Genomic DNA, 21833 nt, shown 5'->3' with positions numbered 1-21833 from the left:
CTACAAATGGGACTCTTGGAAGTTAGGTATGAATGGAATTCCACCTTACCTAGAAATGTATGAATGAATAACAGACTTATATTACACCTAAATGGGAAAAAATTGAAAGGAACTGTCAGCATGGATGAAAAGTGAAATGTACAAAATAATACAGGAGGCAACAACCATAACCTTCCAAGATAACTTCAGATTTTTTCCCCTACAGAACACCAAATCCTCTAGAAAGATACTTCACACAAACATATGTTGATGTAGAACTAACATTGTTTCTCAGCTGTCCAGCTTTAACCTTTACAGGTACACCACTGCATCTGAATCCTACAGAGCAGAGTCAGAATACTGATTTTTGCCAATCTAACCCTGTTTGATTGATCTTTGTACACGACAGACTTTCTTTAGTATACAGAATTTCTCATTAAAGAAAAACAAATGTGACTCTTGATAGTCACAAAACCCATTTACTAATGATAGGATGATGTATAAAACTGTACCAGAAGAGTGACATGTCAAGCTGCTGTTAAGACTTTTATCCAAAGATCAAGCAGTTTTGCATGCCTTTCACTTTTTCACCTGTCTTTATAATAAATTGAAAGCTTTTATGATGTTTTAAGAACTACATGAACACAAGTTTGTCATCACTGTCCCAGCTTCACTAAATATAAGTATTTACCAGGACTGAAGAACTGAAAAATACCTATCAGAAGGAACACTAACCCTCAAGGCTGAATTTTAAGCCAGGTATCAAAGTTTAGAATTCAAAGTTGAGGACTGACTTTTTTTGATTTCTAACCAAGTACAGACATGTAGAGTCTAACCTGCAGCCATCAGGACAATGATAAAGAACAATTCTAAGGAAAATAACATAAACAAACAAGCTAGTTGAGATTTGTCAGACTAATTCTAGCTTGAAGTCCAGCCAAAGAACATCTAAATATGACCTTTCTGAAGGAAAACTGTATCAGCATTACACAAAGATGCCATTAAGAAGCAAAGGCACACAGATTGGAAATTATCTTGGTGCATGTTGGAAGCAAAAACTTGCATTTTCTCAACTGATGGAAACATTAACTTCTCTTTGAAGAGCAATTTGAGTGCTGGAGATAATAAAAGCATTGCAGTCAGAAGCTAGGGTGTTTTTTTGATTGATCTTTTCACAAACTATCATACCCTTAACTACACTGCTCATCATTACAGTCTGTGTTATGACTAAGCACACAGAAATCCTTACCTTAGGATCAGTCTCTGCATCTTCCTCCTCTTCTCCCTCCTCTTCCCCCTCCAACTCCTATGACAAAATAGAGATAAACTAACAGAAATTAAAATAGGTTAAAAGTGCAACTTTTTGTAATGGGCAAAAAGCAAACTAACAAATTAAATTATCACTGTATTCCAGAATGTTTCAGATGTCACCATTGGGCTGATTTAAAAGAATTCAGCATCTTACAAGTTTTAAATACAAAATCTTTAAAACATAGTATAAAGGTCTCAGTTTGGCTTAAGGCAACCTTCCTACATACACTGCTAATGCAGTCCCACAGCAATTTTTAAACTTCTACCTAACAAATTACTTGGAATTTTAGTTCTGGTAATAGGTATACATGCCTGATTTTGTTCTTTAGCTCAATCTCCCTCCAAAGAGCCACTTTATTTAGATTATTCTAGACAGGCTATGCATTTCCTGTGCAGGATTTTTGCACTCAGTTTTACACACAACTACATCCAAGTGATAACATCGGGCACTGAAAACCAATTAAAAATACATACACACACTTCTATCAATACCCAGCTTAAAAAAATAAAAATGTGAAAATGTTTAGTCACTCAACAGCCTAAGCATACAGAAAAAAAAAGACTCCATGCTGAAGGCTGCCAGCTCACATCAGATCAGCTTGATAACCTCTGATGAAGCTGCTATGCTGAAGCTCACAACAATCAGGGACGTACCTTTGACAAATTAACAAGACAGCACAGTAAAAGCAGTAAAGCAAAAAATGTAAAGGATATTAGTTCATTTAAGTGTGGTAACATTTAGTGATTTTGTGCAAAGCCTTTCATAGTGTCTTTGTGTTCATACAACATTATTGCAAATAGACCAGAGCCAGCCTAAATTATTTATGCTGAGCAGTTGCACACTTCCCCTTTTTTACTTTGGGTTTGGTAAGACCCAGTCTTCAAGCTTATGACAACTAAAAGCTGACAGCTGAAATTCCACTACCACCTAAGGAACAAATATTTACCATGCAGCACTCTAGAAAAAAAAAAAAGCTTGTCTTTAATTTTTGACTCATGTCAGAAAACAGTTTTCAAAATACTGGATAAATAAATGGATATATGCTCTTGCAGGAAGTACTTTTATGAAAAGGAAAAACCAGGCACAGTTTTGCAAGTCATGAATGCCGAACTCTTTTGGAAAGAAGTACCATGAACAAGAGCATTTATGAACAACTGTTTTCTGCTCCATATAGAATTATTCCTGGCACTGCAATGGAATGGGTAATCAGTAATCTATAAAAAATAGTGTGCATCTTACCTCCTCTTCACCTTCTTCATCTTCTTCAAACTGAAAAACAAACCCAAGGTTTAATTAGCTCTGCTAGTATTTGCATAAAAACTTCTGCAGTAATAGTGTAACATATTCAAACACTGTAACTGAAACTAAGCCCCTTCCAGTAACAGATTAACAACTCCTAGCAAGCTGAATGGCCCTTTCCTATCCTCAAGTAGCAAGATCTCTTCAGGGTTTTTCTTTGTTATTCTCATGTAATTAATACTTCACCCTAGTCTAATCAGAAAGGGAGCAGTATGTTTCTATGTGCTGACTAATAAACAAAATGCTAATTGCATACATACATTATCATCATCCTCTATAGCTTCCCCAGTGAAGTACAGCACAGCACGAGGGACTATCCTTTCACGGAAGAAGTGTCCAATTTCAAAATCTGCTGCTAAAGTGAATTCTGAGTCTTCATCCTGTAAGACAAATCAGTTTGAGTTTTCTACTGCAGCTGTGATGTGACACACAGGAGCAGATGAAAATATTTCAAAGTAACAGGTTTGGGAAAACATCACACTGTCATCCCCAACCTTCAGGTCACGGGTACTTACAGTATATTTTGTAACAAAAGCTAAGTCTACATTTGCAGAATTGAGATTTTCTGTACAAGCTTCCTACTTTACACACACAGGTTAGTGTCCTGCCAAGGCACCTTTTATTAAAAAGCTCATACAGACTTGGCTGGGTCTGGCATCTGACATTTCAGAACTGTTCAGAATGCTCCAGACTGACTTTTCAAGTCAGGTTCCAGCCACACAGTACTGCTGAGTGGGCAGGGAAAATAATGACCTTCCCAACAGTGACACTGGAGATGTCTTGGATCAGCAAATTGTGGAACAGCAAACTGTCAATGGATTACTTGGAGAAGTTGACAGTATCTTTCACTTTATCAAGGTGAAGCCCAGCTTTGTCAAAGGCAAAAATAACAATAAAAATACACAGTACTTAATAAAAGAACCCTATAGTCACTATACAGCGACTTGGCAAAGAGCAATTGTGCTGTTTCAAAAACTTACCAGTGACTCTCCATCACCAGATACTGCAAAAAGAAAAGACAACAAATTTAAGAAATGCCTGTATACTCTCACCCACCTCAATATTCAAGATGACAAAACACAGTATAAAGACCTTATCATACCTGAAAACACTGAGGTTATAAAGGCTTCACAAGGTAGCTATTAAAACTATCACAATTCAGATTAGTATTAAGTTAAACCTACAAAAATTATAAGAATTTCACATGTTGTAGTTAGAAGTATCAAAGCTGCCATTTGGATGTCAGAGATTTTTGCACAGGAAATACTCTTTCTACAAGGATGGGTTCAGAGGACATGCAGATCAACATATTTGGTTTCTCTGTGAATGCTGTAATTACAGTAACTTCATTTGGCTGGAGCACTACAAATCACCTCCTATCCCCAAAAACAACTGGAACTAAATAGATAAACATTTTGACATGAATCTGTAAAGCACTGTTGAGAAGAGGCCCAGTGCTGTAAACAGCATGGAACAGGGTGGGTATTTTGTTTGTTAAAACAAACAAACAAACAAACAAAAAAACCCCACAACTAATCTACGACCAAAAAAACCAAACAAAAAACCCCAACACAAATCAAAATGTATTTCCCTTCCCTACACTACCATGTGATCTACTGTGAAAGTGATAATTTGGCTCAGTTCTCAAGTTGAAAATGCCAGCATCCACTGCCAGCAGATGTCAGTGTTTTATCTTATACCACTAATTCCAAAGTGTACCCTTTGAGTATTTAAAAGAACAACATAACACCAACAGGAGACAAATCTCCATGCTTTTCTCAAAGCAGCAACAAAAATTAAAGGACATTTCTGTACCAAACCACCCCCAACTTTAGAAACACATATCCCATGTTTCTTAACCCACATACATGGGCATTTGCAGTAGTAATTAGGAGGGACAGGTAGTTCATAATAGCCCACAACAGAATCAAGAACCATTCTGTTCAGTACACCTCTCGAATCACAGAACAGTTTGGGCTGGAAGGGACCTTGAAGATCACTAAGCTTCAACCTCTCCACCCTGGGCAGGGACACCTTTCACGAGACCAGGCTGCTGAAAACCCCATCCAGTCTGGCCCTGAACACTTCCAATAATGCCCAGAGAAGTTATGGATGCCCCAAACTATTCCAGTGTCTCACCACTTTCACAGTTAAGAATTTCTTCCTGATATCTAACCTAAACCTGCCCTCTTATGGCCAAAAGCCATGCCACTTGTCCTGTCACTACATGCCCTTCCAAAAAGTCCCTCACCATCTTTCTTGTAGGACCCCTTTGGTCCACAAAATAAACTACTTCCTTCATCTATGTTTGCAGAAGAGAACAATGAAAGATGGACTGAGAGAAAAAGAATGGTTTTGGAATCCGTCTGAATTGTTTAATATGTGATTACACATCTAACATTAGATTAATTATGTATGAGAAAATTATGTATGGAGTATCAGGGATCACTATTTAATCCCAGAAGAAAGGACAGAAAGTTCTGTCACTTGGCACAGAGGTTTCAATGAAACCACTGTGCTGTAACTTGACCAACAATGGAACACGGCTACTTTGCGTGTTAGAAACAAAGTGATGCACAGAGCCATCCTGTGGTAAAACATGTCAACTTCTTTAAGAGAGTCCAGGAGAGACTCTCCCTACTATGACTCCTGTTTACACTGCACACCTATTGGTCAAATTTTACAGAGTAACAACAGAACAAAATCATCTGTTTGGATGGGCAACAGTTTGCAATCTTCCTCTAGTAAGCACTTTACAATGCAGCAGCATAAACAGTTTGAATGTTTAAGTCACATAAATACAAATATATAAAAAACATATTTTAAGGATCCTAAATTCTTAAATTTCCAAACTTACCCTTTATTGGGCTGAAGAAGTTAAAAAATGAATCATTAGGTACTTGTTTAGTAATTGTCCGAACTGTGCCTCGGCCCTTGTGTTTCTGTTTCTTCTTGATTGTTTTAACTGTAACATTTTTTCCTTTCTTCCAGTCAATGGTACACCTAGAGACAGCAGGTGAGGAACAGCATTTTAACACAAGGCACCAGGGAAAAGAAAGAACTGAGCAGCAGAGCAGCAACATCAAGGCCAAGATGGCTTATCACTCTCTAGATAAAGCTGTTTGACAAGCTATGAAGTGGATCATAGTTCTAGAGATTATGTGTATGTTGGACAGGTCAAATATTTTCCTAAATGAAAATGCTATACAAGTTTGTCTTGGCAGAGTAATCACTGCCCTCACGCCACCTGTAATTCAATTCCTCTGACCCAACAACTGGACTTCTGTAACCAAGGACAGGATTAAGCTATTCCAGACAAAATCTCACCAGTCAGACTACTAGAAAACAATACATGATATCCTTTAACTACAGGTCAAGGCAGTGTCCATTTACCCTAAAAATGCATGTCCAAAGAGTGGCCAGGGAGAGGGATGTTCGAGCTGTCCAAAGAGCAGTGCTCAGACTGACCTGGCAGCCAAGCACATCAAGCTGAAGAGAGACTAATTTTCAGTTCCATTCTGCTGCTGTACAAACTGGCACTCAATGAAAAGTCTCTTTCCATTCAAACAAGTTCTACCTAAAGCTGTACATGGCGAAGAGTGAGGGGCAAACACAGCTAATACTCTTACAATGGAAATAATGGTGTCACAGTAACCCTTAAATGCCTCAAAAATACCTTGTCCTATAGACAGATGGCCAAAATCACCAGTTTTATACTTAACCTGTATAACAAGGCACAGACTCGTTTGCCTGCTCTACTCGTACCATATCTAACACCTTCCTCAACATCAACTGAAATCAATGTTTTGACAAATCAGCAATCCAGGAAAGCATTCCTAAACAGTACTTAAATATTTTGCTGTAATGAACTAAAGTTTCCTTCAAAGAGGAGTAGTCTGTTACTGAGGCACAACTTTCACTAAACATCCAAGAAGACATTTTGCCTCACTGCAGGTGAATGCTGGATTCAACAACATGTAGAACTAAAAGTCAAGAGGTTTTGAGGTTGTCAGCATGCCTTCACAAAACCAAGTATTTGGCATATCTTAAATGTGAGCTAGAAAACCCCAAAAACCACACCAACAAAACATGTCCTTGAAGCAGTAGGAAAAAACCCTAAAAACCAAATAATCACCAGCAGAAAAGAATACTTAGATGTTAAGAAAAATAGGGTACAAAAGCCATTTTTCATTTGTGTCAGCTCTGCTCTGGCACTGGAATTTGGTTATAGAGCAGTAATCCTGGATAGGAATAGAAAGGGTTTGCTTAGATGGAACGATTCCTTTACCCCCAAAAAACTGAGGTGTTTAACTCAATAGGCTTCCAGAACAGACATGAGAATTCACCATCCACAGCTGTTTTCTGAACGTGTGTTGCAAACACAATAAAAGTAAAATTTAAAAAAATTGCTGCACTAGCCACAGCTGCCAGGATCAAACTGCATAACCTTTATGTTCCAGCCTCAAAGCAGGCTGAAAGAACACATGATAAATATGACCTATTCCTGCCTGATAATAACAAACCAACTCCTGCTGGAATAAAAATTGCTGAGATGACAAGAATCCAAGAGAGTCCAAGGCTACTTATCAGACTGAGGATGAGGGTAGTCTGTGAGAAGTAAGAACTCAAAATAATTTACCCAGTTATCTGGAAATAAAAGGTTTGTTACCTTAATTAGAGAACTATTAAATTAGAATGGTGTTCAATTTAAAATGTACACAATGTTAAAATATATCTCCATCTATGCATCTGTTACTTCTGCATGCTGAGACTAACATCATCATCATACCTACAAACATTCCCAGCTTTGAAGTCAGTAACAATTTTATCTTTACTAATCATTATCGCGATAAGCAAAAAAAATTACGCATTTGTACTTCAGAAGCTTTTTGAATTTCAGCTTTCCTTACCCCTCACAATCAACTATTTCAGGTCCTTCAAATGAAAAGGGATCTGTCTTGTCTGGCTCCGACTTCATCTTGTATGTTTTTGTCAGGACTGAATTAGAAAAGTAGTCATTGGGCCCAAAGTGGAACTCTAATGAGAAAGACTGGAAGAAATTTTATGTTACTACTAACTTTCATCTATGAAATAGTGCATCAGCATAATTATCATTAATCAAACTCTGAAAATAGGAAAAAAAAACTGATGGCAAACATATTTGAAACTACAGCGGAAGCAGGAAATTATGAATGTCAATGAATTTCAAATATGCAAGAAGCTACAACAACCTCGGCTTAGATTCAAATTATAAACAGGTAATTAGTAGATTTCATTCACCTTCACATACAGAACTGCTGTCTTGAAAGCAAGCTTAGAGGTATTTTCAGAAAAGTCTTGATTTCATTTTCTATGGAAGCCTCTCATCATCCTTGCACTAGGGATGAAGTTGTTATTATGAAGTAATTTTAGCATTGTAACACCACCATGTATTTCTACTGCTCCCCCAAGTCTGATCAATACCAGGATCTTAAGAGAGTGAATCAGACTTTATTTCCAGTTAAAGCACAATTTAGATTGCAAAAGTCTATTTAAATGGCACAGTCCCCCTGGAACCAGAGGGTTTTTTTCCATTTGATAATAGAAAATCCTGCAAAGGAACACTGATTTCATAAACTGAGTCCTACAACCAACATGTCTCAAGAGTTTACAGCCTGAAGCAGATGTTTCTGGCTATGTTTGAACCTCCTCTGGCACCCAGAAATTGTTTGCAAAGATTCAGTTTCTTACATGGAGAACAAAAAGCTCCAGTTACAGAAAACCACAGCATCCATGATGCATCAATTTTCAGTAAAGGTTTCTAAACTCCCTGTATAATGCTCACTTTGCACTCAGGATCAACTATGAACATTTTAAAGTACACTAAAACTCAAGCTGTCTTGGAAAGGGGAAGCACAAAAGAATAAAGTTTTTTGGCAGTACTGATTTAGTGACTTGAAGGGGGGAAAAGTCTGCAGGTCAATTCAGCACAACAGAAGGACTGAAAGCCAAAGCTTCCAACCCCACTGCCCAGCCACAGCACGCGTAACAGTTACTTTAAATATCTGATTTACTCTCCCAGCAATATGCATTACGAATTAGCCCTAATCTGCATACAAAACAGATTACATAACTGCCAAAAGACTGGTCCTGAATATACTTCCACAGGCATTCTTCACACTCAGGCCAGAAAACTGCCTGTTATCACCAAGTCTGCCTTGCCATCCTTTTTCTCAAGGCTATTCACGCGCGGACAAGACAAATAACTCAGGACAGTTATTTAATAACAGCCTGCTCATCAGATATTTATCCCTCACTCATCTCCCAAAGGCCCCTAATCTTTCTAAGACCCCATGAATCCCCTCACATGACTCAGGCCTGCTAAGAGAGTGGTCAAGGAGTGATGGAGACTAATTGCAACAGCAGCCTCCCCAACCCCTGTGTTCCCTGTTTAAGGACAGGAAGCCACTGGAACCCAGCAGTACACTGGAATATCTGTGTTGATTTCAGTGGCTATTTCAGCTTTACTTCCCTTTGAAGCAATTCAAGACAGCTGCATGGTTTGGAGGCTGCCTTCAGCTAAGGCTAATCTCTCTCTGGCAAACATGCTCAGGGGAAGAGTTACAAACTTAGCTGATCCACTACCAGTGACGAACACTCATACCCAAATAATCCCATAAACCATCACTGGGGCTATAAATAACCAACCAGTGGCACTATTTAGCATGCAGGATCCCAAGGGCTAGCAAGACAAAAATATCTGCACACACTGCATTTCACCTTCTCACTGTATACCTGCTAATTCGGAGACAAGCTTCAAGCTCCACATAATATCTGAAGTGTGTAATAACCTTTCCAATACTCTTTATGTGGACATCTCTGGGGTTTTTTTCATCAAATATGTAATCATGAAGTTCAAAAAAAAAAGAAACTGCCTTTTTTTAAGCTACCTAAGTTATACCTAGATGCATCATCCAGGGCTGAATATGCTAGCTAAGGATCCTGATTATAAAATACATATGAGTTTACCCATGTGGTTATAAATAAATAAAGTAAATAGTAATGAAGTAATTTATGCTTTATGCAGATGAAAGTTTCTATGTGCAGGCCATAACAAAGAGGACTTCGAAGCACTTTAATTGCAGACAAGTAAATCCACTTTTGGAGTGCCATAACTACAATTAATTGTTTTGGGTCAACAGTAAATCAGAAAATTCCTAATTATCATGTATTTCTTGAGCAGCAAAATCTAATCTCCAGCAGAATTAGTGTATGTATGACACACTGGTTATGTGAAGTTCATACAGTACAAAGCTACCACTGCTGCACCAATTTTCAACAAAGAACTGCAGATTTTGTTGAAAGACAGTCACATACAGCTGCAGAACAGGTTTCACTCAAGCAGTTAGAAACACATCCTTTGTCTCCAGATACAGAAGGGACATGGGAGTTTGTCAGCCTTCCATTACTGGATTTAATGTAGCACTGGAATGGAACCTATTTGCAGAAAAATGCTGTCAAAAGGTTACGAACAGTGCAAGACCAGATAAATCCAATGTGTAAAGAGTTCTCCAGCTTAAGGTACTATAAAACAAAGCTGATGAGAACACAAAAATCATGTAGGCAAAAAAAACCCTTTTCCCATCTCATCCAAATGCCACTGAATAGATATGCTTCAAGACACAACAGGCAATTTCTTAGAATACCTTACTTTGTGCTTAGACAACTCATTTTCTTCCTAAAATTCATATCCTCTCCCTAAGCCCTGCAATCTTTAGAAACTTAATTCTCAGTTTTTCTCTGCCATACTACTTTCTTGCCAATTATCAGCCTGAGTGTTTCAGTACTAGCAGAGTAAAGACAATAAGGATAAAAAACAGAATCCAAAGGAGCCCTGAAACAACTTGCTATTAGCCATTGAAAGCTATTCTGATAAAGTCCTCCCATCTTTCTTGTGTCAATCTTCAATGATGGCTGTTCTGCATTTATTTCAGGCATTATCAGAAGACCATTTCTACGTAAGGCAAAACAAAAATTACCAAATATAAGAAAAAAGCCAGAATGACAAAATTTAAAGGAAGTATGTGTAGGCTCAAATTCCATCCTTCTCCCTGCCTCCCCTTCAAAGGGAGTTCAAGGAATAAGTATAGTCTGCCTAAATTGAATAAGCAGCAGAGCAACTTCTTTTCAAGAAACACAATATCTGTTTCTGTACATCAAACTTAAACAAGAACAAATTTCCAAAATCTAAAAAACATGAAGTAGTACTTTAAAGAATACTCATGAGGTACACTTTTAAAATACTATCTAATATATTTTCTATTCTTTTCAACAGGCACAGTATCTATAATCATTCTCTTTGATTAGTATTACCAAGTCATATTGCTTTTGATATAATATTTGATGCACAGAATTTTTCCCACAATTCATTTTCAAATCAAAAGCAGTCATGTAATTGTGTTACTAAGAGCAGCTACACTTGAATTTGAGAAAGAAAAAGAAAGCAAAAACTAGACAGATCTCAGCCAGAATTTTAATCTAGAAACTACAGTAATGTCAGAGCTGTCCAGGCTAAGAATGAAAGAGCAGAAAGTAAGGAAAGCTGGAAATAAATCTTTCAAAGGCAATGCATGAAAATAATACCTTAGAAAGAAACCTCCCCCACATACAACAACAGCCAAAGAGAGCTGAATTAATATTTTGGAATGCTGCTCACTTCATTACTATAATCTTCATGAGAAACAAGCAGAGAAAACTCACCATAGGCTGTCCTGGTTCAGAAAACTTAACTTTAATATCCTGCAGATGTTTCAAGATCGGTTCATCATATTCCTAAACAGAAAAAAGTAAAATTCAATTCAGCAGGCAATATTTAGAAAAAGAGTCTCTCCTTAAGAAAGAAGTGCACCTTGTAACTAATTCAACAATTTCAGCTTAAGTAAAGATCTAGATCTAAATTTCTTAATCATAGTTGTAAATTCTATTTGCTAAATTCTCAGTCATTTTAGGGCTGATCTTCGGTAAACAAAGCTGCTGGGATGTATTACTGAAGATACAGTAACTTCATTCAAGGTATTTATTACCAGTGAGATTCAGAGGCAGACACACTCCAGGGAATTCTTCTGTAACAGCATTAAAAGCCACTAATACAAGCACAGGCATAACTACCTAAGCTATTTAACACAAGGTATTCTTATAACCTTGCAACAATAATCCTTTATGGATTAAACTAAAAATGCTTGTCCGTCATTTCAAGCATCTTCAGGGATTCCAAAGACTCAAAAGATTTTGTGTCTTACACCCAAGGATTGACTCTCACTCCACAAGGACTGACTATCAACAGGAAAAGCAGAAATTCATTTGACACAGCAGAAGTTGTTCATTTCAGCGTAAAAACTTACTTGTACTAATTCACTTAGCATATCTACATTCCTAAAGATAGTAAACCAGAAGTCTGGAATTCCTTTGACATTTGCCTCTTCCGCTTTTTCATCTATTACCACTGCATTTTTCAGTTCTCCCTGGGAAAGAAATATGGGAACAGCTGAGAAATTAAATTGTGACTTCTTAGTATATTTAATAAACAGAAACAGAAGTACAAAACAATTGCCATCTCTGAAGCTGTGTTTAAGGAACATTTTATTGTTTATTCCTCTGCAAATGAAGTTAAGAGACACAAGGTTTATTTACACAACTGAACATATACACAATTCAGATTTACTTTCAACTCATTTGAAATTCTTCTATATGAAGACTAAATAAACCAAGTGTCTGCTTCACTGATTTGACACAACAGAAATAATTAAAACACTATCTTTCTAGAAAGAGAAGAAATACAAATGCGTATTTTTCTATTAATCTAATTTCTGTAGCTCCATAAGCCACCTACAGCATTCCATCTAAAAACTTAAATTTTAACTTCGTCCTCTGAAATGCTGTTTTAGCTTGCCCATTTTGCAGAATACTTGTAAAGTTGTTTTTTACAGGTATCTTTCATTATTATGCTGCGTCTAATTATTACTATTTTGAGAAACAGGACGTCCTCCACATAACTGATGTCAAATGTTATAAAAAAGAAGAATGAGGAAGCAATCCTAAACAACCCTGGGAATTCAGTTTGAAAGCTGCACCTTTTCTTTTACACCACTAGATAGCAGCAGATATTTAAAATGTTTCTGGCAGTTGCTTGGGTTATGACGTGCCAAAAATACAAAGCTGCAGTTTATTTCCCATCTAGACATGTTTCTGATTTTATTGTAAGGAATATAGCCTGTCAAAGCTGTATTTACAGAGAACCTAAGGAATGTTTTTTGCTCATGCACATGGAGCACTGTGTCATGCTAAATCTCAGGAGATCAGTAAAAACAAAGAACAATTCACTTTGAATAGAGAAAAAAAACAAGAAGGAATCAGGCTAAGGAAAAAATGCAAAGAAAACCTGACAGAATGGCAAACAGTTTTCTAAGTAGGCCGCTTTTCTGAGACAAAGCCTGAGCACACATCTCTAGAAATCATGCTGGGAAAGTAACAGGCAGCCCACAGACTATATCATGCCTCCTAAATCTAGACAGCTCCTACTCAATGGACAAGCAGGAATCCACCAGCCAAGCAGACACTTTATTAGCTTGATTCTGTTTTATGACTGTGTGACAAGTGTCCCACCTGTATTTATGAAAATGAAAGCTAATGATGTTCCCCAAAATAATGGAGACAGGCAGAGAACCAACCAGTCCTGTATTATCTTAGGGTTTCATGTCGCACTGGAATGGAACCCATTAGCAGGAAGGTGCTGTTAACAGGTTACGAACAGTGCCAACAAAGGCAACTCCTCAATTCCTCCAAGTCACAAATTTGAACAAAGGCTAAACTAATGGTGCAGAAGCTTTCACTTGGCCATAACAGTGCATTCATCAGAAGAACACATCACTGACACTAAAGTCCTTTCAATGGGAAGAACAAGAATGTAATTCTGACAATCTGATATATCCATGGCAGATGACCCAGCTTATACTCACAGCCAGTTTTTCTTCATCCTCATTTTCACTGTGCCATTCTGCCTCTGCATCTGTGGGTTCAGCTTCCCCATTAATAAACTCTCTTCTCTGTGACAAAAAACCCAAAAGTGTAATTGAAGATGTAAAATTATATATACACAACCAGAACTGACAGGAACAAACAAATAAAAATTATATACATAATTATCCTACCTTATCAAAAAGAGGCTGATAGAGTGCTGCATATTTTCTCTCTAAGTCATGTACTTCTTCATAGAATTTAGCTTCTATATGGGCACATTTCACCTGGAGCTTTTTCAAGGCATCAATTCTTCTTATCACTGCTTTTGGAAAGCTAAAAATCAAAATTATTTAAGGTTAAAGGTTAGTTGCCTCAGCATTATTTCACATATTACTGAGAATTAGGTTGCTTATAACTACATGCAATTTTAAATAAAAGGCTTATGTCAAACATACATGTTTCTCCAAAACCTATTTCAAAAAGTTGAAAGAATCCTCTCCTACCCAAGTTGTTCTCAAAGGTGTTATCTTCTGTTCCATTCCCTGGGGCCACTACCCTCCCCGTGTAGTTCAGAGATCTGAAATTAATACCTTTGTTTACACCTAAACTTTGAGACTAGATTTGTGTTGATCCATTTATGAAAAATAAGAACTGTGCATTCTACAGGAGAAAGCTTTGTTTCACGGGTCATACTCGTAAAGCACACACTGCCCATCTGCACTTTAAATTATTAAACATTTAGATATAGTCATGTACAAAGATGTCTTTATAAAACTTATATTTTTTTTCTAAAAAGAGGTCTACAGCCAGCTATCCTCAGTCAAGAAATAAAAGCATAAGTATTTACTAAAGGCAGCATTTAAATCTACTTTACAGTTAATATAAAACTAAGCTTCAAACTAGAGATATACAAGTGCTGAACTTTCCATTACATCCAGGACAGCAATCTTATAGAAATCATCAGTCACTGTAGCACATACCCTGTTTGAATAAGGGTCACAGAAGGAAACAAAAGAGGGGAGGGAGTTATTTCTATCCAAAACAAGAAATGGCCATGGTAAATATTGAACGGGACAAAATTTTGTTTACAAGTTTGCATGAGGTAAAACTTCACTCTTCTTCCAGAAGTAAGACACTATGAATCACAGGTTAAGTAAACCATTTTTCTTAGTGAATAATTTATTCTAATTTTCTACCTTAATTACACAGTAATAATATTCTATTATGCCTTCAGTCTTTCAGTATTTTATCATGCCCAGTACTTACGTTTCAATGTAACTGGAAGGAGTAACTGATGTGTTGTCAAGACGCTCCTGAAGAGCTGCCAGGACCTGTGGATTTTGCATCACTTGGTCTGCCAGCTTTTCTATGAAGACAGAAAACCCCTTTTAAACAAATTTGCAGACTTATAATGTTTTTTTCATATTGTGTCTTACAGTAGTCACAGTAAAAATACTATTTTCACACCTCAAATAACACCACTATTATTTGAGGTGTGAAAATAGTGAGTATTTTACTACTAACAGAATTACTTCAGGACCAGATTTCAGGAATATAAAGTTGGGTCATGATAGAAAAAGCACTCTTCTCTTTGCAAATCTATCAGTTGCTTTTACAAGCAAGTATTACATTGACAACATAGGCAAATTTCCTGTTGTCCCCTTATGTTAGAAAGTACAAAACAGAAGCTTCTCTATCCTTCTGTATTAGCTGTACCTTAAAATCCACATACAAATTTTCAGGAGGAGAACCACTGATTTACACTTCCAAGACATCTGTTTTCCAGCTAGTATGACTCCTGAAAAAGCCCTTCCAACTCTGTGTACAGTACAATAAGCAGCACAGCACTGTGACCTTGACAACTACTTAGATTTACCTCAAGAAGATTTTATAATCTGTAAGAATCCTCAACCATCACAACACTTCCCAGAAGACAACTTTTACAGGAGTTCAGATCTAAAATGCTTCTGGTTAGGTGTTAAAAACCCTTACTAATAACCATGCACCGTGCCAAGGTGTGAAGACTTTTGCTTTTCATATCTTTCCATTCTTTCTCAGTGCTCTTTTCCCCAGACATTAAAAACCCAATAAATTGCACAGCACACACTAACATGGTGAAGCTTTTCTACACTTGCATTTGTGTGTTGCTTTGTTTTTCTTACTTATTTGGAATTTTGTTGTTGTTTTTTCTCAAGCAACTTGACTTTAAAAATTATTCAATGGTGTCTACCAGTTCTCATGCGATTTTCAATTGCCAGTCACAAAGGATTTATTAAAAAAAAGGTAATGAGGGAGACCTAAAGAACATTCAGTGACCACATATATGAAACATATTTCACCATAACTTACAAATTTGAGTATCTGAAGAAATAATGGAACTGTAGCTTTTCTGCACTCAGAAACATTAATTTGAAAAACACTACTCAGCAGTTATTTGTAGACCTTGCTAATGGAGAATAAAAACTTCCAAGACACATTCTGAAGATGCACTTTCTGAGAAACAAGAGAGTAAAGAACTAGCAAACAGAACCGCCCATTTTGGTAATTATGCTGACAAAGAATACATGTCGTTACAAGCCAATCTTTGCAGGCCTTATTGCAAGGGTCTAGAGGGTCATTTCAGGCAATGGTAAAGCACCACAGTCACAACACACACAACAATACAGCCTTCACTCTGGTTTTGGCTGCAATAAACATGGAAAACATCAGAGAGTGAACAGTTAGCCTAAAACCCATTGTTTTAATAGTTTTGCTTTCAGCTGTGAACACATCTTCAGTTTTGACTGTAAAGGCTTGTTACACTTCTGTAATGTCACCTACTACTATGTATTTCATACCTTTTTTGTTGCTTGCATTTTTAGCAGCCTCCAGAGACTCTGAAGCAGTATCTTCTGTTTTACTAAAAGAATTCAAAGGGTAACATATTAAAATAGCATCACATTACACAAATGTCAGCATTTAAGTACTTTGGTTTACTACAGACATGTTTTATAGACAAGTATCCCAATAAAAGGCATATTTATGTCTTCAAGCTTGTGAAAACTAAAAAGAAACAAACCAACCTCAAAACAAAACATAACAAGCCCAAAACAAAAACGTCTGACAGATAAATTCATCTCATTAAGTGAATGGCTGGCCATTCATGTGTATGATTCAGTCTGTGAATCATGTGGCCATTCACTCTGCACAGGAAAGTGTTTTTACTCACAGATGAAAATATAAGACACTTTTAGTCTAAGTGATGGAGAAAAACATGAGAAAGGATGCAGCTATGAAAGGAAGATGAACAAGAGATAAAAGCTCTGTTTCCAATTTCTCTGACAAACTGTTTTGATAGAGACATGCACTCCTACTCTAAAAGACATGTCCCTGGCCTCCCCAGCTCCCTGCTGCAAGGTATTCCATCTCACTTCCTCGGCTGGAGAAGGAGAGGGCCCAGCATGAGTCAAGACCAGCAACTATTCCCTGCGCTTCCTGCCACTTTAGAGGTCACAAAATGCACACTGGATATTGCTGAAATTAACCCTAACACACAAAACCAGAAGAGATAGCACATATGTAAATGGGTATTATCAGGTACAGGACAGACCAGCTTATCCAGCACTGCAAGCCTCAGAAGAGCAGCAGCACATATAGATTTGCACCAGTTCCATAAAAATAATGTGTGGTCAAAAAATACTACATAAACTAGAAAAAAAAAGATGTCTTTTTGCATGCTTAAATTACATAGATTAAAGAAACACTAAGGCTCTTCAGTTCTTTAGAGCATTTAGAAAAATATTACCATTTTATTCTTATCCAAGTCTGGTAATCCACTCTTCACAGGTTAAAAAAACCAACAAAAACCTCTCCAGCAGAACACCAGATATACACTTGGCTCTAACTACCTTGATTTAATTTCAGGAAAACAGCCCAACATACCTGTTATCTGCCATCTGTGTGCCTGTATCCACCTGCAAATTGAAAAGTAGTGTTTAAAAATACTTGAACAGTAATTTGTTTACCTCAACAGAAGATGAAAATAGAACAGGTCATTGTTTAAAACCGCAATGCAAATTAACAGCTACTGTTTTTTTCTATAAAATTCATCATGCCTAATCCCTCCCAGGAAAGAATAGCTACCACAGTACCCAACTCAAAATGAAACCTGCTCAGCTTTTGAAGTCTGTCAGGTGGTTTAACCCTCTCAGAAGTTATTTTTTCTGTTAAATATTCCAGATACTAATGAATTTCTACCCAGTCATGGGTCTTCAGTCTGAAGGTAAGTGCCACAGTTTCCTAGATTAGTTCAGCATTCTATCAAAAAAAGCCAAAGAGGAAGACATAAATGTATTATTTTCTAATTCCTTGACAACATCATAGTAAATAATGAACTTTTAATCTCTGCCTATATAGCATACTTGAGCAAAAGTTCAAACGAACTAATTACAGTAACTTCCAAATCACTTTTTTCTTTTATCACCCAAGCAGAAAAACATGTTCCACATGTCTGTCTAACCAGGGTTATTTTTGTGAGTAGCTGCTTCTGCTGCTCTACAATGTGCCTAAAACTGCTGCTATATAAAAAAAACTCCAAATAGAAGACAATTATCTAGCAAGAGAAGGGGTTTTGACAGTAGCTAGGAAGAGAGAATCCCCTGTATAAAGATCTGCTCCTTATTTATCAGGAGTCAGAAAATGAGGAGGAATGAGAGAAGTTAAAATCTCGTTATTAACAATGATTGGTGCCAAGTTTAGCACAGCTACCCCAGCCCCCAATATCTAAATTAGCTCTCCTGAGAAACCAGAGGGAGCCAGATTGTCTAACCTATTCTGCTGTTCTTTCTTTTCTGGGGTGAAATAGCCCAGCCTGCACATGTATTTCAGTAACAGATTGGGGTTTTTAACCCCCACTTTAAAAAGCTGATCACAAATCACAGTAATCACTACCTGCCATAGAAGCACAGGTGGTGTTTTCCACCACCAAGCTTTCACGAAAGCAGACCTTGGTCTGTGAGTCAAATTCAGAACAAAAAGCAGCTTCAATCATTCAGAGCTGACAGGTCTGATTTCTCCAGCTCTCTGAAGGCCAAGGAGGCTGACCTCAGGCCCAGCTTCCAACAGGGGGCTACCAAAGAAGAACCTGAGAGCTAATGCCAACTTGAGCGGCAGCCCAGAGATTGCACGCACTCTTCCATCTGGAAAATGCTGAATGCTGCTCTCAGCTGCAAAAGCAACACTTGCACAAGCATTTCAAACTGAGCTGAAAAGCTTTGTTGGTTTTCAGCAGTACTAACAGTGCACTTCAGATTATTCCACAGGAAGTTGTTCACATCTCCCATAAAAGCCTGGAAGCCCACCCTTCAGGTTCAGCCCAGGAACAAAACAAAGGGGCTTCTGGCACAGAGGTGTTCCACCAGCTCAGGCTGATTTACTTCCAAACACTTCCTCTTGCCTTACACACAACAGGAGAAAGTGGCAATGCCAGCAACCACCTGCTAGAGCAAACCAGATTTTTACAATCTCACAGCTGAAGAAAAGGAGCATAAACGAGCATTTCCTTCCACAGCAACAAAAGGCAGGGGAAAAAAGATACAATTAAAAAAGGTAAAACAGAGCAAACGGACCTAATATCGGAGTTCAGCCAACAAGTTACATGATGCCAGTCACTATTAGAGGAGGCAACAGTAGGCAACTAAAAATGCAGACTGGCAGTACTTAAAAATTACCCTCCAAGACTTGTGACTTCCAGCCTTGGCCCAGCAACCCAGCTAATGGAACAGACTCTACTCCACATGAAAATTCTTCTGCTCAGCTGTTTGTGCTATATTTCCTGCAGGGAGCTACTCCTCAAAGGAAGACAAGATCCTCATGTGTGTTTGGAAAACATGGAATAATGTTTGAATAGCAGCTGAATTCATCTCCACTGGAACAGGCATGAACTGGGCATGTCCTGACAAAAGCCACTCACAAGGAACAAGCAAGAATAAAAAAAAAAGAAAAAAGGCACCATTCCCTGGTGCAAATACATACTTCAAGTCTTGTTTCACCCCTAGAGTTGTGCCTTTGGCAACTGGAAAGTAAAAAGAAGTATATAAATAAATAATCAGATGCAACTTTCTTAGAAGACAGCTTGTGATTCCCAGTTTCATTCCAGCTGCCTTGCACTGACTTCACTGCCACAGAGGCACCAACAAAACTGTTTGGGACAAGCTGGTGAGGACAGCGGAGGGGAGGGAAAGGTAATTTTAGAGCTGGAGTTGAGCACACACCAGCTGAAAAAAACCAGTACCAAGGCACTAAGCCCTCATGGCCATTGTCTCCATTGTTTTCCAAGCAACTTTACAGGCAATGAAGACGTGAGAAAGCAACCAGAACCCAAGGAAGTAACAAAAGAAGGAATCATTATTATTGCTGCCACCACCATTAAGAGGCCAAATTAGTGCCTCACTTCTCCTGTTTCCCAATGACTCACGCAGACGAAGCTTTGGGGATGGAGGAGATCAGATCAAGCCCCTGTCCTACAAGGCAGTTACTGCTGCAACTTGTCTGGCACACATGTCACACACCCTCAATCCCCCTTAAAGCTGCAGGAAACTGTAAACTGGATGCACACCACGATAGGAAGAGTTCATTACAAGGACAATATCCTGAAGGACAAAAATGCAAGGAAAAAATCTACACACTAGCAAGATGTACTCATAAATAGAAGTGTACACGGAATAAATCTTCTCTGCCTTGCACAAACCTTCTAAACACAACAGAAGGACAAAACAGGAAACTGAAGGGCTCCTGAACTCACAGGAAGACTCCTGCCCACAGCTGTTAAATGTTTTCCGTAACTACAACAAATCAGAAGAGAAAGTTACAGCTTCCGTTTCAGAGGCACTGAGCTGTAACCCCGCGGGAAGCCACAAACAAACAGTCGGATACTTTCTGTAAGGATAATAAGAAGGGATCATGAAAAATTATTTGGGGAAGAAACTCATTCACCTGTTCCACAAGCCCCGGAGATGAGGAATACTTAGCTCACCTCCGAAGTTTTGTAAAAGGAACACTATTTTCTTTAGAGATGACCTCATAAAAATGTTCCTAGTAATTCCGGCTTCATCTGTAACTCCCACACTCGCGCCCCTATCTTTCTATTTGAAAGCCTCGTGAGCAGATGCTACAGGAAGGGAATCTGACAAATCCTACGGGCACCAGTATTGTGTGCAGTAAACAATCGCAGCATCAAAGAAAATCTCAAACAGGCCCTAAACGGGGGACAAGGAAACCGAAATGCAAAACCGAGCCCCCGAACCGCCCGCCGCGCTGCGGGAACACAACACCGCGCCTGAGATCAGGCCACAGCATCGCACCCCAGCCAAGCAGCGAAGGCCTTGCCTCAACCCGAGCACGGCGGCGGGGGCAGCTCTCAGCACCAGCGGCCCTCCCTGCCGCCCTCTCCTCCCCCGCTCCCCCGGGAGGGCGGGGACAGGGCGGGCGCGCTGCCAGCCAGCGCGGCCATACATGCGGCCGGAACCCCCGCGTTCCCCGCCGCCAGGCACGGAGCAACGCGGGAGCCGTTCCGTGGGCCCCAACTTCTGGAACCGCCCTTAAAATGGAACCGCGGCAGGCCGGGCGCGAACCCCTCCGCGCCGCGCGGCTGCGGTGGCCGCCGTGCTCCGCCCCTGAGCGGGCCCAGAGAGAATCCCCAGTGCCGCGCCGCGGTGGCGGCGCCTGGCTCGGCCCGTCCGCTGTGCCCGCCGCGTGCCCGGGGCGCAGGGCCCGGAGCCCGGGGCCGCCCGCCCTCACCTGCCCGCGCCCCTCACGCCGCAGAGGCCGCAGCGCCGCCGGGCTCCTCGCAGCCTCCTCGCTCGGGCAGCGCCGCCGCTAACAAAGACGCGTCCCATTGGCCGCGCGCGCGGGCCCCTCCCTCAGCAAGGACACCCTCGATTGGTCCCGACGGCGCCGCGGCCGCCACGCCGCACGCGGGCCATGTTGACTGTTCGGCGGTGCGCCGCTCGGCCAATCAGAGCGCGCGGGCGGGGGCCGCGGGGCCGCGGGCGCGCGCGACGCGAGCGCGTGATGCGGGGCGGGGCGGGGCCGCAGGGGACGGCGCGTGCCCGCGCCCTTAAAGTGACAGCAGCGCCCCTTTGCTCCTCGGCTCCTGCAGAGAAAAGTTATCCCCAGTAACCCCAAGAACCTCCTGGGCTACTGGTCCTCCAGCAATGTCAGCTCTGCAGGAGAATCGGGGCCTGTGACCCTGAGGCTGTGCCTGTCCCAA

The 21833-nt window shown here is 39.6% G+C and overlaps 1 protein-coding gene and 2 non-coding genes across 7 annotated transcripts in view; all 3 read right to left on the bottom strand.

The window, feature by feature from the left end:
• The window catches only part of NAP1L4 (nucleosome assembly protein 1 like 4), a 28002-nt gene extending 6516 nt beyond the window's left edge, over positions 1 to 21486 (bottom strand). Inside the window, exons 1-16 of one of the 5 annotated variants that reach the window (XR_004060757.1) lie at positions 21362 to 21486; positions 19598 to 19637; positions 17507 to 17538; positions 16423 to 16484; positions 14852 to 14951; positions 13777 to 13918; positions 13585 to 13671; positions 11971 to 12090; positions 11330 to 11401; positions 7501 to 7640; positions 5448 to 5593; positions 3571 to 3593; positions 2851 to 2970; positions 2531 to 2560; positions 1229 to 1306; positions 50 to 87 (exon numbers count right to left, since the gene is read on the bottom strand). Coding sequence is in view for 3 of the 5 variants with exons in the window: in XM_030949001.1 (XP_030804861.1) it covers positions 82 to 87; positions 1229 to 1285; positions 2531 to 2560; positions 2851 to 2970; positions 3571 to 3593; positions 5448 to 5593; positions 7501 to 7640; positions 11330 to 11401; positions 11971 to 12090; positions 13585 to 13671; positions 13777 to 13918; positions 14852 to 14951; positions 16423 to 16484; positions 17507 to 17538; positions 19598 to 19637; positions 21362 to 21459 (1275 nt within the window). In the remaining 2 variants the exon portion in view is untranslated. The remainder of the gene's footprint in view (positions 1 to 49; positions 88 to 1228; positions 1307 to 2530; positions 2561 to 2850; positions 2971 to 3570; positions 3594 to 5447; positions 5594 to 7500; positions 7641 to 11329; positions 11402 to 11970; positions 12091 to 13584; positions 13672 to 13776; positions 13919 to 14851; positions 14952 to 16422; positions 16485 to 17506; positions 17539 to 19597; positions 19638 to 21361) is intronic. The other 4 variants (XM_030949001.1, XR_004060758.1, XM_030949000.1 and 1 more) reach the window with 4 other exon arrangements.
• On the bottom strand, positions 9988 to 10109 carry LOC115904855. The gene has a single exon (XR_004060813.1). It is a non-coding gene; the product is annotated as a small nucleolar RNA SNORA54 (small nucleolar RNA).
• LOC115904856 lies at positions 13257 to 13384 on the bottom strand. The gene has a single exon (XR_004060814.1). It is a non-coding gene; the product is annotated as a small nucleolar RNA SNORA54 (small nucleolar RNA).
• Positions 21487 to 21833: the final 347 nt, after the last annotated feature.

Source organism: Camarhynchus parvulus, chromosome 5 (assembly GCF_901933205.1).
Source record: "Camarhynchus parvulus chromosome 5, STF_HiC, whole genome shotgun sequence".
Classification (NCBI taxonomy): domain Eukaryota; kingdom Metazoa; phylum Chordata; class Aves; order Passeriformes; family Thraupidae; genus Camarhynchus; species Camarhynchus parvulus.
The sequence above is the reverse complement of the archived record's forward strand: the minus strand, read 5'-3'. Positions and strand labels throughout refer to the sequence as shown.